The sequence below is a fragment of the Leopardus geoffroyi genome, chromosome C1 (assembly GCF_018350155.1).
Source record: "Leopardus geoffroyi isolate Oge1 chromosome C1, O.geoffroyi_Oge1_pat1.0, whole genome shotgun sequence".
In the NCBI taxonomy this organism is placed as follows: domain Eukaryota; kingdom Metazoa; phylum Chordata; class Mammalia; order Carnivora; family Felidae; genus Leopardus; species Leopardus geoffroyi.
Genome location: NC_059328.1, coordinates 201,145,663 through 201,162,533, shown reverse-complemented (window position 1 = coordinate 201,162,533; position 16,871 = coordinate 201,145,663). Strand labels below are relative to the sequence as shown.

Genomic DNA, 16,871 nt, shown 5'->3' with positions numbered 1-16,871 from the left:
AAACTGTAATGACAATTAGAAGATGTGGAAGTTTGAGTCCTTGTCTGACACTTACTTTGCTACAGGATCTTGGGAACAGAGCCACCTAATCCTTCCAGACTTCTTTCCCACCCCCCCCACAGCCCCTGTAAAAATGCCTTCTAGCCTGAGTACTCTCTGTCTAGATAAAGAAGAAACAACAGCAGTTAGCATGGGATCACTTTAGGGCTCCCCTGGTTGGAGAAGTAAGTGTAATAGCTTCTGTAATAGTCTTTTCTGAAATCTTCACCTCCTAACATTTGTTCCAGAAGACTATTCCTTGGAGCCTCTCTGTTACTTTTTTAATTCATATGACCCCGGTATCTCTGTATGTAATGAAATATATCTGAAAAACAACCTCACTTAAAAGAATAAATCTATTAGGGAACTGAGAACTTTCTGGCATGAAATGAAAAATATTGATTGCTTCTCACCTGTTAGCAATGAAATCCCATCCAGTTAATTAACCTGCTCAGAGATAAAGTTTATTTCTGCCCTTCACCTTCAGCTCCAAATCTTTAAAACCATTAAAACAAGTAACTGGTCAATGAATAAATCTCTCAGATTGGCGTTCAGGGCCTTCTGTGATCTGGCTCCAGCCTACCTTTCAAACTTTCCTTCCGGCTACTTAATTTCAAGCACCAACTACTCCAGACAAATGGAAGAACTAAAGTATTCAACATCCCCACTGCCAGAAATATGCTTCCTTCCTCTGAACTCTACATATTTTAACTCAGTTCAAGTGTCACTTTTTGAAAAAGACTTTCTTGGAGCTCTGATGTCTCCACCTCTCCCTACCTATCCTAATTGTTGCCAAGCCATAAACATAGTTACCTCCTTATTTTAAACATGCCCCAAACGTTTTATACCTTTATAGAATTTATTATTTTATATCTTATATTATGATTATGGACATATTTACAGTACTAGACCCTTGAGGAAGCAATCCCAACCAATCCATTTTTGTGTTTTCATCTTCCAGTACGATGCCTTGGCTATGATTGGTGTTCGATAAATATTTTGAATACTTTAATGGAGACCCATTGATTTGACATTTTCTTTACTGTGGCTTTTACTCTTGGGGTTCACAACCATTGTTTCATTATCAGCATAAGGAGAATGTAACTCAGTGAGGTGCTTTTCAGGATTTACATTATATTCAAAACAGAACTCTCAAGCCTTCCAGTCTTTCTGCAGACAGCCTTGTCCTTGCTCCACATCCTTAGCAGTTTTCTGTTTCTGGAAATGCTTTTCCTTTCAGTGGAAGGGTTGGGAAAGACAGTCTTATGGATAACACCCCTTTCTGTAACTCTGAATATAGGCTTCATATGGCTCCTTTATTTCCTGCCCTGACTCACTTGCACGACGTACTTGTAACCAGTATTTTGTGAGTATTTGTATTTTACAAGACCCTGAAATCCAACTTTAGGTAAAGCAGATATTCAGCCATGTATGAGAGCACTCACATGAATGTGTTTAGGTTGAAGGGGAGAAATAGGGTAAGCTTCACTAAAACAAAAAGATCTTTCATTTCATGTTTGTTTTCTCTATCACACATTGGGCTTTAGGCACTATGTTATGTGCTGATGATACAAATATAAAACCGGTCCCTGCCTTCAAGGAGTTCTGTGTCTTGTAAAAGGAGATGAATATATGATGAGATCATTATTATAGAGTGTGATTTGCACAATGTCAGAATCAGGCACAGGGCGATGTGGCACACAGAGAATTTTCTTTGAGAGCAGATGGATTTTTGTAACAAAGAAATTCTCTTTTGCAGCAGAGTGGGTGTGCTGATATCCATAACATACATATTATTTTGTAGTTGATTTTGTAGTCATTTTTGTAGTATCCTCTTCTAACCATTCACCTTGGGCCAGGTGTCAGCCTCCATGGTGGGTGCTGAGACATGATTCATACAAGCAGCCACCCTGGCTTAATCAAGACCCAGACTTAGGTCCTTGCTCCTTAGCACTTGTAAGAATAAAACATTCAAGGAGATGGCAGCAAAGGGGTATTTTCTTATGATTCATAGGGCTCAACTTCATGCCAGTGATATTTTGGTGCAGAGATTTTGCATGCTCTCTGTCTATGGCTCCAATATTTCTAAAGGCATTACCACAGCTGTGTAGATGACTCATTGGGATAGCTTGTCCAAGTCCATGACCCTGGAGGTGTGTGTGAGTGTTCAGAGGGAGAGGGAGGGAGGTTATGAAGAAAGGCAAGAAAGCAAGCCTAAGTTTTAAATGACTGAAATCTACAGCTGTAAGTACTGAGCATTTGTACAGACCACCTTAAGTTTTCTCTTTCTTTCTACTCATTAGGAACTCCTTGAGAAGGATGCGGTAGGGTGACATGAGTCAGAAACAAATGAAAGAGGAAATTAAAATCCATTTCAAATTACCTCTTGTCAGCAACTCAATGAAAAGCTTGAATCAGGGCATGTTGGAGATATTGGTTAAGATGCAGCCATAATACTGTTCTGGATTCTTATGATCCACAATTGAAAGAGGTCTATGGCTTGGAGTAATGATGACTTTGGTGGTAGCGATGGTGGTCACAGTCCATTCAACAAATATGTATTGGGCACTCACTGCATGCCACCACTGACCTATGCACATATGATCAAAATGGACCAAAACAACAGCAACAGACAAACAAACCCTGCCCTTTGTAGCTTGAATGCTAGAAGCAACTGGCAGAAATGGTGCTGGTATCTCCTCCTTCTTCGAAGCATTTTCTTCTCATGAGTTCCTAGTCATGAGGGACTTAGTCTCCACCAAGTCTCAGTGTTAGTGCAAGAATCACAAAACTTTATCTTTCCCAAAGCTGGCAGACTGATATCTGCTTAAAATGTTTATATAAGCAGGGAAATGGACTCTGGTTGCGACATAGAAGGCTCTGTGTATGCGCGTTGAGAGGGCTGGTGATAGTGTCCATTGGGAAGAAATTCTACAACCGAACTCTCCACACTGATACTTTCGAGCTGGGGGAAAATGTACCTGAATTGCTCCCTTCCACTCCACTTGCCTTTCTCCCTCTTCCTCCACTTTGCTCCCTCCTCCCTTCCTTCCTAAATCCCTCCCTCGCCTCCTTCCTTCCCTTTCCCTTGGTCCCTCCCCACCCCCTTCCTTCGAACAGTTCTCTCCTTCTCTCTCTCTCCCTCTCTCTCTTTCTCCCTCCCTCCCCTCTCTCCCTAGCCTCTTTTCCTCTTGGCCCCTTTCCCTCCTCCATCCCTCCGCGGCGTCTGCGTCAGGCCCCTACTTGCGTGACGCGCGGGGTCTGGGTGGGAGCTGTCCACTTGCCTGGGGTGCTGAATGCAGCAGCAGCGGCGGCGGCGGCGGCGGCGGCAGCGGAGACAGCTGAGAGCCTTCTCCGCTCCAGGAATCTTGTTTCCATTCCTCGGACGGTCAGCTCACCGCCCCGCCACCTCCCTTCCAGCACCACCCCTTTGGGAATTGAGCCAGGGGGGCAGCAGTCGCGGCGGCGGGTGCTGAGCAACGGCGGAAGACGAGACAACACCTGGCAGCAGCCTGGAATCTGATTTGCTTCCTCTCGCCTTTTATAAGAGATATATTTATATACGGTTTTGAGGAGTCGCGAGGACCAAGCCGGAGCCAAGTGCTGGCTGTCTCCCACCTCGGCCACACGGCTTCGTTTCCCCCTCCCCACCTGCAACTGGCACCGCAAACAAGCCTTACCTCGTTGCATCTGCGAGGAGGTAGCAACAGCGAGCCCAACCAGCCGGAGGCAGCGGAGAGGAGGGAGGGGCGTGGGGGGGGGACAGAGAGCCGGCCGAGGCCGCCCTTTTGGGGGGGGGTTAGTGGGGGCAGAGCTGCCGTGAAGACCCGGCAGCCGCCCTCCTCCACCCCCACCCCTCCAGAAGCACTCTTGCCTGATTGAGAACCGAATTGTTATTCTTCCACTAGTTTTATTTCATTTTTTATTGCCCCCCCTCCTCACTCCCCAGCCGCCCCCACCCCAACGCCTGCCTCGCCTCCGGTTGCATGGCAGCGCTGCCCGGGCGCGGGGGCTCAGAGCCGGCCCCCAGGGAAGGAGGAGGAGGAGGAGGAGGATCATGAAGCCGGGAGTCGCGGCCGCGCCGGACGGCGAGCAGCAGCCAGAGGACGAGCCAGAGCAGCCCCCGCCCCGGAGACACCGGGACGCCGACCAGCGTTCACTGCCGCCGCCACAGCAGCATCAGCGGCCGCGGGCAGACTCGGAGCAAGAGGAGGAGGGCGACAACGGCCCAGAAGAGGAAGAGGAAGAGAAGGCGAGGCCACTCATCCTCCCGGATCTGCCCTTCTCCCGGCCCTTGCCCCTCGCCCGAAGGGACCTTTGATGGAGCCAAGGGGAAGGGGCCGCAGATTTACAGACTACCGCAGGGGTGGGCTGGGGGCTGAGATCATGTAACTACTCCTTCCTCCTGTCTCTTCCCACACGCCCCTTTTCTCTACCCCTTCTCTCTGCTCCACTGCCTCCCGTCCCCTACACACACACCCTTCCTCTAGCCAGGATCTTCATGCTCAGGAAGGAAGCGGATCTGCAAGGGTTAAACGATCTTTCCTCCCCCCCCCCATTTCTTTCCCCCTCCCCAGCCCATTATGTTCCCACTTCTATTCTCCTAATTGGCTTTTCCCTCTTTTGCGCAACCCTTTGGCTGCGGAGGCAAAGCACAAGCCCCTTGCCCAATTTCACCTGCAATCCCTCCTCCCCGCCCCCTCACACCCCCCATCCAACTGCTCTCTTAAAAGCAACTCTGGTGCTTCTGGGGATTAATTGCCCCAGTTTTCTGCCCAGGAGAATTAAAACTTCTCCCAACCTCCTCTCCCTCCCCACCTTACACTCCCCCCACCCCCCACAACCGATCACCTGCTACCTGAGGAAAACTATTTCTCTCTGCACATGCAGTACTCAATTTTTCACTGGGCTGGTTTGCCCTAAGCCCAGCTCAGTCCACTCTAAATTTGATTTATAATCTTCCCCACCCTTTTATACAAAAGAAAAGAGATTTCCCATTGCCTAGGAATTTGAGAAGAACCTAACAATCTTCTCCTGGGAAACTTTCTAACAACTAGACCTTGATCTCAAGGCCCAAACAGCCCTTCCTCAACATTTTTTAAAACCCCCCTTCCCCTCCCAGTGCCCCAGTCACAGGCAAAAAGGAGACACCCTGAGCAAAGCTAAGGCTGGTGGGAGGGAGGAAAGAAAACCTTTTTTGTTGTTGTCGGGCTTTCCAGGGAGAGTTCAAAATCAGTGACTCACAGTTCTAAGTCCTGGGGGCAATTGATTTGCTACTTGGAGGGGGTGTAAGAGGAGCCAGTGAGAAAGCAGATCCCCCCCCCATAACACAGCTTTGCTGTGGACCCCCCACCCCCACCCCAAACCATTCTACTATCTTCCTCTGAAAAGACTCCAGCTGCCCCTCCCGGGCTCTCTGCTTCCTCTGGGCACATGCTGATGCCCCTGAGTGGACTCTTCTGGTGGTGGTGCTGCTGCTGTGCCCGCTCCTGCTGTGGATTGTGCGCCCCGGCTCCCCAGATGTTGCGCCACCAGGGTCTCCTCAAGTGCCGCTGCCGCATGCTCTTCAATGACCTGAAGGTTTTCCTACTGCGGCGCCCCCCTCCAGCGCCCCTGCCCATGCACGGAGACCCCCAGCCCCCCAGCTTGGCGGCCAACAACAACACCCTTCCGGCTCTAGGTGCCGGGGGGTGGGCAGGCTGGAGGGGCCCTCGAGAAGGGGTGGGCAGGGAGACCACTCCTCTGCCACCTCCACCACCTTTGCCACCTTCTTCTGTGGAAGATGACTGGGGTGGCCCAGCCACAGAGCCACCCGCCTCGCTGCTCAGCAGTGCCTCCTCAGATGACTTCTGTAAGGGGAAGGCTGAGGATTGCTACTCACTGGGCAGCAGCCTGGACAGTGGCATGAGGACCCCGCTCTGCCGCATCTGCTTCCAGGGGCCGGAACAGGTGAGACCCCTTTTCCCTTTTCCTGCTGCCTTATGGTGTCCTCAGGTCTTGCAGATAAGTACTCACCTGCTTGCCCTCAGGAACGATTGTGCCGTCTCTAAGGGCTCCTCAGTGATGTTTCTTTTGGTTAAGTTTGTCCAAAAGGTGTCTGGTTCCCAGCAGAGTCTGTTTGGTGGCTGAGTTGTACCCCAGTTTTTGCCTTTTCCTTCCAATGCTAGTGTCTCCAATTCCATCCCAAAACCCCATAACCATCCTCAGAATAGACGATTCAGAAGTCAAAAGTGATGAAATGAAGCAATGTGGTGGTACATTCATGCTTGTAGCCGAGATATCTTTTTATCTGATTTGTTGTTTGCTGACATTCCCCCCATCCCGTTTTCAGTCCCAGATTTAAACTTCTTCTCTCTTTGGAGGGACATGTGCAGACATCTTGTCCTCTTTCCCCTATTCTTACAGACTGAAACACAACAAGCCTGACCCTATTCTTTCACTTTGAACTCCCCCCTCCCATATTACATTGACACCCTCAGCAGTATGTTTTAGCCACTGAGGAGGAAATGGAGAGAGATTCTAGGTCCAAGAAGACTCTACAATTTGCTAAGACACTTCTTGGCAGACTCAAGGTTTTCCTAGTTTGAAAGCAAATAGGTAAGCAGGTTGAGAGTGAGTTGAAGGGATATGGAGAAGGAAGAAAGGGAACCTTGTCATACCTACTCCTTTTCTCAGGCCTGAAGCACATCAACTTAGAATGTCCCTTAAACTCTCCCCATCCAGGATAGGGGATGCCAACTATAATCATGAGCCAATCTTGCTAAGTCTGAAGGTCCTTCCCACCCCATTCACTCAAATTTTCAGACAGACTCATGCCAGCCCTTCCAGCTCCACTTCCAATCTAGTGTTTTCTAGAGGCTGGAGATAGCAGGTGGACATTCTCCCAGAGTCGTGAATTGTGACAACACTTACCACAGAATCCCAGATGGAAAAGACTCACCTGAAAATTTGACCTAGTTAGTGATGCTGGAGAAGGAACATTCAGTCGCACCTTGGTCAGTGTTGTGTGGTTGCTCAGCCACTTTTTCAGTAGTTTCCCAGAAGTGGAGGGAAGACTTCTGGGTGTTTCCTGAGCAAGAGGCAGAGCATCAGGATGCCATGTCAGTGATCCTGAGTGGCCCTGGCTCTTTCTGAAGGCTTGCTCTCTGAGAGACAGGCTTAGCTGACAATTTCATTCATTTCACCTTTGCTCTGAATGGGCAACACACTTCTGGGACAGATGATGACGGGGTCCCTACTTGGGCATTATGAAAGGAGGTGATGAGGATCTCAGTGAATAAATGTTTCTAAGGGGCTGAGGGTTGGGTTCCTTCTTCTTGTGACGAGGCTTGCCTGGAGTCCCCAATGAAGTCCTGCCCAGAGCTGAGGACTCTGTTAGGTGAGAAGGTCCAGGGTGCCTGCTCAGTGCCTTTCTTCCAGCCCTTCTCTCCACTTCCATTGGTGGGCCTCCAGCAGAGGCACAGAGTGGAGGGGCTTGGCTGGCAGCAAGAATGGGCCTTACTGTGGGATGCTCCTGTTCAGCATTCTGCCCCAATCAGGAGCCTCATCTTTTCCAAAAGGAAGAATTATTTAGGTTCCTAACTCCTTAAGCTGTTTCTTTCTTCTCCCATATGGGTTGGCTTAGGTCTACATGTCACCGAGGCTGCTGGAAGTGTGGCTTCTGGCAAAAACACCCTTGTCTCTAGAAACCGGCAGGACTTGGAGCCTTTTCTGGATGATATTTCACCTGCTGTGTGAACTTCCTCAAATTGCTTTATGCCTCGGGGCCCCTTTTCCAACTTCTGTGATTTAGAGGCACCTTTCTCTGTCCTCCTTTTTTCCTTATAAGTCTGTTAGGAGGATTCAGAAGATAATGAGCCTGAAAACATCTTGAGAAGGATTAAAATATAATGGCAGGTATTTTGATCATGGGAAAGCAGTATTTTGTTGAAGAAAGAAGAAGAAAAGGATCATTAGGGCTATTGTGAAATACCCTCACGTGATACAGGGTCTAGGCAGAGGTTAGGAGTTTCCTTTCTTCTTCATTATTTTTATGGTGTGTCATAAATAAAGCATTGAATTAAAACACTAACACAATAAAGGAATGAGCTCTATTATTATGTGCAAGGAATGGGGGGGGGTCATGTTAGCACATTAAGACTGGATTCAGTCAAGCACTTCCTGCAGACGATGATGATATTTTGGGGTTTGCATTATTTGTGCAAGGGCCAAGAGATTTTAATGAAATTGTGCTCTCATAGTAATAAGAGGAGCATGTGTTAGATATGAACACATTTTCCCACTTTTACTTGTTTTTCTTCACAGGATATCAGTGAGGAAGAGCGACAAAGGGGAGATGGGGAAAACTCTTTAGAGTAGGAAGAGAAAAAGACAGAAAGTAAAGAGCTGTCGGTATTTCATTTTCTGTTCAGGAAGCAAGCTATCCAGCAACTGTCCACATGTGGCTGTAAGGGGAGGGCAGTCTGCAATCTCAGTGGCTGAATGTCTTGGTCTTTGCCCAAACAAAGGAACCAAAGAGCTCCCTGGTCATTTGCCACTACTCCAAGGGCTAAAAGACTGCCCTAAATGAAGATTTGGTCTCTTCCTGATAAGGGTTTGTAATGTATGGGGTAAGGGGCGACTGGAGGAGCCAGCCAGTTCTACTTTTGCACATACCTATAATGGACTTTACACTCATTTGTTCATGCATTCTTTTACCTAAAAAATGTTTGTTGGGAACCTACATTGTGCCAGATGCTGTTCCAGGCACTGAGTATCCAGGCATGAACAAAATAGGTGAGGTCTCTTCTCTTCTAAAGGTGACATTCTAGTGGAGATGCAGGAATAGACCAGTAACCTGGTAGATAAATAAAGCTATTTCAGATGGTGTTGAGTACTATGGTGAAAGTCAAATAGGAGAATGACTTAGACAAAAATGAAAGGGAGGGTTTGAGAAAGAAGCATCAACATTAGAAAGAGTGATCAGATACAGCCTTCCCAAGAATGTGCCATCCGAGCTGGCCCTACATGATGAGAAGGAGCCACTGATGCATAGGCTTGGGGGAAAAGCACTCAAGGTGGAGGAAATAGCAAGTTCAAAGACCTGAGTGTGAACAAGCTTAGCATGTTTGAGAACCAGAAGAGAGGACAGGAGGAGGCAGATGGAGGGTGTGTGTGAACAAATGCTTTGAAAGCCAACTTGGCTCCATGCTCACAAGCTGACTGAGTAGCCACCCTCCTCTTCCCAGCCATTCATTTAGGTTGGACAAGGGTCAAGGATACATGGAAGTGTGGGACAAGAGCCCAGCTGGCAGCTCTTTACTCTCTGTTTCTGACTGAAACTGCACTGGTTCACTTCGATGGACCATGGTGGATCAGCTGAGATCTCTGAAGCCAGATGGCCCCAGTTCAAGGCATGAACAAGTAGGACAGCCTCTCTCCACTTCAGGTTCTTCCTCTGTAAAACAGGGATAATAATGATAGTCCTCAATTGGTGGTCATCCTGAGCATCAGATCAGTCAACACAGAGCCATGCTGTCACAGTGTTTTGTTGTTATTATGTCAGAGGCAAGACAGTGCTCCTTCTGCCTCATTTAAAAGGAAAAGTGTGCCCCGTTTCCCAGTCTAGTCCCTAGCAGGACTGCTGTGATTGTGGTCTGGTGTGATAGTAGATTGCTTCCTGTGCACTCACAATCCTCTAGGTTCAGAGTGTTGCTTCTCTATTTCCATCATCAAAAGTCTCTATTAGGTAAGTGCCTACCTATGCCTGCTGCTCTGCCAAGCAGTGTCTGGAGACACAGGGCAGATGTGGCCCTGCCCTCCGGGAGTTTCACAATCTAACCCAGACATCACAGAAGCTGATAGGGATCAAGAACACAGACAGTGGGTCACAGGGGAATTATAGTAATATTGGATACAAGAAAGAGATGTGTGCTTAAAAGTGGCTAGTGTGTGGGGTGCCTTTTCAGAGAGACAAGTGGAGGAATGTGCTACCTTTCCCCCAATTAGTCAGAGAAGGCTTCTCTGTTTCTGCTGAAGACCAAGTGAGAAGAAATAGATGTAGGATGAGTTCAGACAGCTGGAAGCAGAAAAGCTGTGAGACACGTGGATACCTCGACAAAGAGGTGAAACCATCTCCTAGGTGGAGTCAGCTGTGGAACACCTAGAGGTTGCTACAAGGATGAAATCCATCATGGCAGTCGTGGGGGGGGGGGGGCACCTGCTTTGGACCTAATGGAAAAGTAGAAATGAGTCTGGAAGAGATTAACCTGCTTGGCCTGCCTCCCTTATTCTTCCTGGGGTTGGCTTCCCTAGAGCTCCACATTGAGAAGGGGCAAGAGTAGTGTGAAATATTTCAGTCAGTGTTTTAGGTCCTGGGGTAGTAAGAGAAGAGGTTTGCAGTGCTCAGGGGAAACTGGAGACCCAAAGATGCATTAAGAACCTTGGGAATGGAGATCAAGGAGAGAATTTTAGGAGAGACCCATAGAGTATATTATTTTTCTTAGTGTTCTGGTTCGATTTTACACTCTGTGTGTGTGTGTGTGTGTGTGTGTGTGTGTGTGTGTGTGTATGATTATTTAATTAGTATCAGTCTCCACAGAGAATAGGCCTATCCCTAACATTTATTGACTGTAGAGCAATAGTATAGGTGGGGGCTCACATACCATAAGCCAAAGTATTTAAAAGTCATAAGTCCAGCTAACAAACTGTTAAATAAAATGAATTTTATCTTCCTATCTTGGCAAATAAAATGTCAAAAAAACCTGGAAGACAGCTTTGAATTTAGAATTATTGGATTCCTTAGAATTCTGTGCTAGCCAAATGGGGGTACCTGGCCCTTGGTCTACAGGCCACTTGGATTCTCTTTCCTCTGCTGGCTACATCTTGCACCAGGATCAGCTTTTGTCACACATGCGTGGACTCTCCAGGTGGCTTACCCAAGCTCTGTCCATCCTAACCCTAAACAGTTTTCCCTTGCCCCTCTCCTTTTGAACCTGAGGAAGAGAAACCTGAATGCTCTGGAAGCAGGCTCATGTCTGAATACACAGGGATTCCAGGGTTCCAGGTAATTGGAGCATATTCTAGAAGAAGGGTATAGCTCCTTGACCTCACAGACTTCCTATGCAAAGGTTGCAGCTGAAAAAGGGCCAGAGTGGGGACTTCTATAGCAAGGGACCCTCTTGCCTGGGTCTAGGAGAAGCACTGCAAAGGGATTGTAAGACCCCTGGAAGCAGCGACTTGTGTGTGTTTTCTCATCATTGGGTCATCAGCTCCCAAACTACTGCCTGGCACCTGTTTCACACTCAGTAAACTTTTGTTGAATGAATGAGTTTCTAGAGCTCATCCAGTGGGCAGCTCCACAGGAAGGGGGACTGGGGAGAAGAGACTATCAAGGAGAAAAATATTTGCTGGCATCAGGTGCTGAATGTGTGCTATGCAGAAAGGGCAGAACTGTTCTGTGGAATCACAAACGGCAGTGCCTTGGCCAGTGATGAAATCTTCAGGGAAGCCAACTTGGGCTTAATATTAGAAAGAACTTTCTATCAAAGCTGTCCCAAGATAGTATAGGCTGCCTTAGAAAGGGGCTCAAGTGGGGGACTGGAACTAGTGACCCTCAAGATCCTTCCTGGGCTTGAAAGTTGAGGTTCATTACAATGAGATTGCTTGAGGGCCCAGAAACATTTTTTAAAATTTTTTAAATGTTTATTTATTGTTTAGAGAGAGAGACAAAGTGTGAGTGAGGAAGGGGCAGAGAGAGGGAGACACAGAATCCGAAGCAGGTCCAGGCCCTGAGCTATCAACTCAGAGCCCCAAACAGGGCTCTAACTCAAGAATCTCGAGATCATGACCTAAGCCAAAGTTGAAGTTTAACCTACTGAGCCACCCAGGCACCCCTCCCAGAAACATTTTAATCTAAGTGGAGAGAGATGAACTTGCATCCTTTTTCAATTCAAGGGGTCATCTTGTCCCCATATCTAATGCTAGTGTACATGGCATGTACAGATGTGCCTTCAGCAAAGATCACAAAGAATAGTCTCTATCCTGTGTTCATGGAAATCCCAAGTTGTTGGCGATCATGAATTTATACCTGGCACATATCACAGTAGGAAAGCAGCATGTCGTGAATGATAGGCAACAGATGCCAACATGGAGCTAAGGATGCAGCACCATCCCAGAAAAGGGGAAGCCCAGTTAACCCCTTCCCAGAGTCATGAGAGGGCTGTTTTCATTTTTCCATCTTGGATCTTCCATGGTAGTTTTTCCATTCCTACTTCGGCTAGTCTTGGTCCTGTTTAAACTGAAAGCTCTAAGGACCCACCCAGGGTTCTCACCAGTGCACTCTCATTCTTTACTAGGAGATGATGTAAGGATGCTCAACCTCCACCATCACATCCCTGGCTGCTTTCCAAATTTAGCTATCTATTGTTTTTACATACACATACATGCACACACATGCATGGGAATAAAGCACTAAGTGCACCTGTCTCACCTTCACAGGAAGAATTAGGGATTGGAGGGAAGGAGGCACCTGGTGTCTTGACAGGTGTGGAGTGATTCTCACCTCAATTGTCTGTAGATCCTTTACCTGGTGTTCACTTTAGAGTCATGCTTCCTCACTTGCCAGCCTGCCTCTGCTTGTGATGGGTTGGTTAATTTATTGGGTGGGGTTTCTAGCTGAGCCCCTCCCCACCGGAAATATACTTAATAAAGCTGGCAGGGCAGGAGTAAAATAAGGATTTCTAAAGAGCCTGGGAGGAGAAAGGCCAGATACTGGAACTCTCTTTCTCTCTCTCCTCCCCACCCCCCAACCACCGCCATCCTCTTTTCCAGCTGGTATGTTGGAGAAGCCCAGCTGTGGCCTGTGAGTTGGGGGAGGGGGAGCTGGTTCAAAGGGGGAGGGGCTACTCAAAAGAGTATGGGAATGAGCGAGCTTCTTCTTGTTTGCTGGGAAGGAAGCCAAGTTGGAAGTGAGCCCGGATGTAAAGGAGCTGGCAAGTGAATACTGTGTGGCCTGAGTTGCACACCATCCCCCTACCGAGTGTATCAATGTAAGATGCAGTCTAAGTGTGCATATTGCCTATAGTACACATTTGATACCTCCCTCTGCATATGTTAAAAGTAAAAATGGGGTGCACATGGGACTGGCTACCTCATAACAAAATAGGCAAAATTGAATTAGTTACAATTTGAGTTCCGGTAGATGCAAACTGTCAGAGAAAAAGAGGATTCACAAATATAGGCTCTAACTCCATGATTCAAGCCCTCGAGGGGGGATACACAGGTCCCAGTTTTGGACCTAGCTCATTGCTCTCATGAGGATTTCCCCAGGTTCCTGCTCAGAGATGTTGAGGTGGACAGATCAAATTAGTTTCCTTCTTTATGGAATGGTCACTTTGGATGTGGTGGAAGTGAATCAACATCAGTTTCTGCAAAAGAAGCCTCTCATAGCCACCCATAGTGGCCTGTATGACTATGCATGCAGTAGGAGCTCAATATTTGTTGATCCCTTGGTCTCTTTCCTGGCACATGTTCATTCCAGATTCATAGTGCTATCTTTGGTCCCTAGTGTATGCATGGTAGAAGGTATATTTGTCTTTGTGTGTGTGTGTGTGTGTACATGTGCACATATGTGTATGTGACTGTATGCAAGTTAAAATGCCAGGCAAAAGGGATATGGATGCTGTCTTGAGACCCCCTCCACCCCATCCAATCTCCTTTTCAGATTCTATAATGACAAATAGTGATGATTCTTTTTCTAGTAATCATAGTGATCACTGTCCTGGCTTGAGTCCACTTGGCCAGGAGCAGACCTTTTCTTATCCTATTGCTGAATGATGAGAGGAACACAGGCTTTGAAGTCAGAAAGACATGAATTTAAATACCAGTTTCGACCCTACCCAGCTGAGTGATCTTGGGCAACTTACTTAACCTCCCTGGACTTTGCTTTCATCGTTTATAAAGCAGGAATACAATACTCAACTTGAATACTCATCATAAATAGTGGCCATGCTGTATTAAAATTTTAGGAACATAGCAGCTGTTCATTAAATGGGAGCCATCTATACCTCCATTCTGTCAATGTGGCTCAGAGACCTGGAGTGGGGCCCCAAGATCACACTGTTGCCTTTCCTACTACTCTCTCTTACTACAGCCTTAAAAAATCAGATGCTGTAAGTAAAGCTGTACTTTGACCACACAGTAAACCCCCAGCTGTTTTTGTGCCTGACATCAGGGATCCAGTTCAGATCAGTGTCCAGATCCAGTGTGCCTGTTTAGCTGACTTTTTGCCTCTGTATTGCCTCACTCAGTTCAACCCCTCTGCTCTCCTGCTCAGGTCTCTCATCCCCAACATAGTTGTCTTTATCTATCTCCATCACCACTATGTTCCTGACAGATCTTTATTAAGCAGTACTCTCTTCTTGGCAGGAACCGTGCAGAAAGACACTTTCCTGGACTCTGAGTCCCGAGAGGCCAGGAGCAGACTCGCATGTAGAGGAAGTGGCAGAAGAAATGCTTGCCCAACGTGTGACAGAATGGTGTTTGCCTTCAGGGTCATCCTTAGACTAGTGTTTCTGAAAGCCTGGGATGAGATGGTACCCCCGACAGACACAATGTTAAATAATGTTGGTCGTCAAGCGAGAATGTTGTTCTCTTTTCAGTTTGTTTTCATGCCTTATGATTATGTCTAGGAGAAAATCTCACTGGAGTGATAATATGTCTTTAACACCTTTTTAACACTTGTCAGTCTTCTTTGCAAACGAAGATAAGTCATCAGCCTTAGAGTCCTTGGACATACAGTAATATCTAGCTAGAATTTGTTAATCTTGTTTTGTTTGCAGTTGTGTGCATCTGTTCTGTTTTTTATTAATCGACTATTTTGAAAAGCAGTTCTAGGTTTGAAGCAAAACTGGGCTGCAAGTACAGAGTTCTCATGTACTCCCTCCTTGTGAACCCCCCAACCCAACCTCATCTTGTATTAGACTGGTGATTCGTTATAATGGATGAACTAACACTGACACATCATTATCACTCAAGGTTCATAGTTTACATCGGGCTTCAGTCTTGGTGTCGTAGGTTTGAAGGGTTTTGACAAATGGATAGTGGCATGTATCTACCCTATCATTATAGTTTTACTGACTTAAAAATCCCCTGTGCTTCACCCATTCATCTTTTTCCTCCCACCCTCGGATTCCTGACAATATAGCCTGGCCTCTTCCAGAATGTCATGTAGTTGGAATTATACAATGTGTAGCCTTTTATGACTGGCTCCTTTCACTTAGTAATATGCATTTACAGTTCCTCCATGTCTTTTTGTACCCCGATAGTGCATTATTTTTTTAGCACTGAATAATATTCTATCGTAGAGACACAGCTTGTCTATTCCTTCTTGGGTAAATGACATCAGTTTTTTATTTATGGTAGTGACAAAAGTCTTTTTTGGAAATAAATTTATTGAAGTAAAAATGTAAGACAGAGAAAAATGTTAAGTATGAAGTAAATAATAGGATAGATGGTACATGCATATGTTAAAAAGTGTATGCAACTGAAGTTTATGTGATACGGTTCTGGGAGGTACACTTTATAATAGTTCCGAAACATTTGTGGATACCAAGAAGTGCTTCAAGAAGGGGGAAAATGCAGAGTTGGGTCATGCACATTCCATGGCATCCTGGAATCTGCATTTTCAACAGCTGTTTTTGACAATTCTAAAGTAGGTGATTCAGGAATACTGTGTGTTAGGCAGCAGTTTGGAGGGGCAATAAAATGGGAAGGAGAGATAACTTCCAGCAGACCTGAGGTTCTAAGACATACAAGGAGCAAGGAGCTGGGCACTGGAGGGGCAGGGAGGGCACAGGGCCACGTGATCAAGAAGGAAATGACATGTGTCACTCAGGGCAGAGGCAGGAAGGGATATATCTTGCGTCTCTCTCTTTCCCTGCTTCCTTCATCTGAGAGCTATATGTTTCAGACGGGATAGACACAAGATGGAAACACTAACCCACATGGGATTGTAACACGAGGGAGATGGAAACTTTGATTGTGTTAAGATGCTGAGACTCAGAGCTTTGTCTGCTGCCCAGCTAATGTTAAATTCCCTGGCTGATAACAACCATTAATTCCTACTTCTGAATTATGTTCAGAGAGTATTCCTGAGTCAAGTCAAATCAGGGGACTCCGTAGGGAAGTCCGAGGGTCTCAAAGCAAGGCAATAGAAAGTGCACAGCTTGTCGCCCCATAGCTCACTGAGTCCCCACAACGACATGCGTCAGTTCACGAATAACACGTCACTTTTGCCTATAGCTCATTGGCTGGGTCTAGAAACATGACTCTACCTAATAGCAGTAGGGATGGGGACTGTCATCCTCCTGGGTGCCTGTAAAGAGAGGAAGTTCAGATGTAGTGAGCTCTAGAAGTCCCCCTCAACAGTATTAGTACCTCCCTCTTAGGGTTGTGAGAAAGGTAAATGAAAGAATGAAAGGTAAATGAAAGAAAGTCTTCTGTCTGTACCATGGAGCAAATAAAAGAAATACTTCATAACACGGCTGCAAGAATTTGAGTAGACAACACTTACTGCAGTGCATGAAGGGGCTCCCCATAAACATGTGAAAGAATATGAAAGGTAAATGAAAGCATGCAGAACACGGCTTGACCCACAGTAAGCACTCAGGAAATGCTAGTAGTTTTATTATCATCTTCTCAGTTCTACAAGGAGGAAATTGTGCCCAGAAATATCCAAGCCCCTACTAGTTCTGCTGTTCTCTTCATGCCATATCAGGTAGGGGAGCTGTACCTGGGGCTGGCATACCAATTTCCCCACCACCAATAGCCGTCTGCCTAGAAGAATGAACTTA

General features: G+C 46.6%; 1 protein-coding gene across 2 annotated transcripts in view; it reads left to right on the top strand.

The window, feature by feature from the left end:
• Window positions 1-5,467: 5,467 nt before the first annotated feature.
• MARCHF4 (membrane associated ring-CH-type finger 4) overlaps window positions 5,468-16,871 on the top strand; it is a 109,799-nt gene continuing 98,395 nt past the window's right edge. For both annotated transcript variants that reach the window (XM_045481166.1, XM_045481165.1), the window contains exon 1: window positions 5,468-5,988. In XM_045481166.1, the coding sequence (XP_045337122.1) occupies window positions 5,473-5,988 (516 nt within the window). In that variant the 5' untranslated portion in view covers window positions 5,468-5,472. The remainder of the gene's footprint in view (window positions 5,989-16,871) is intronic.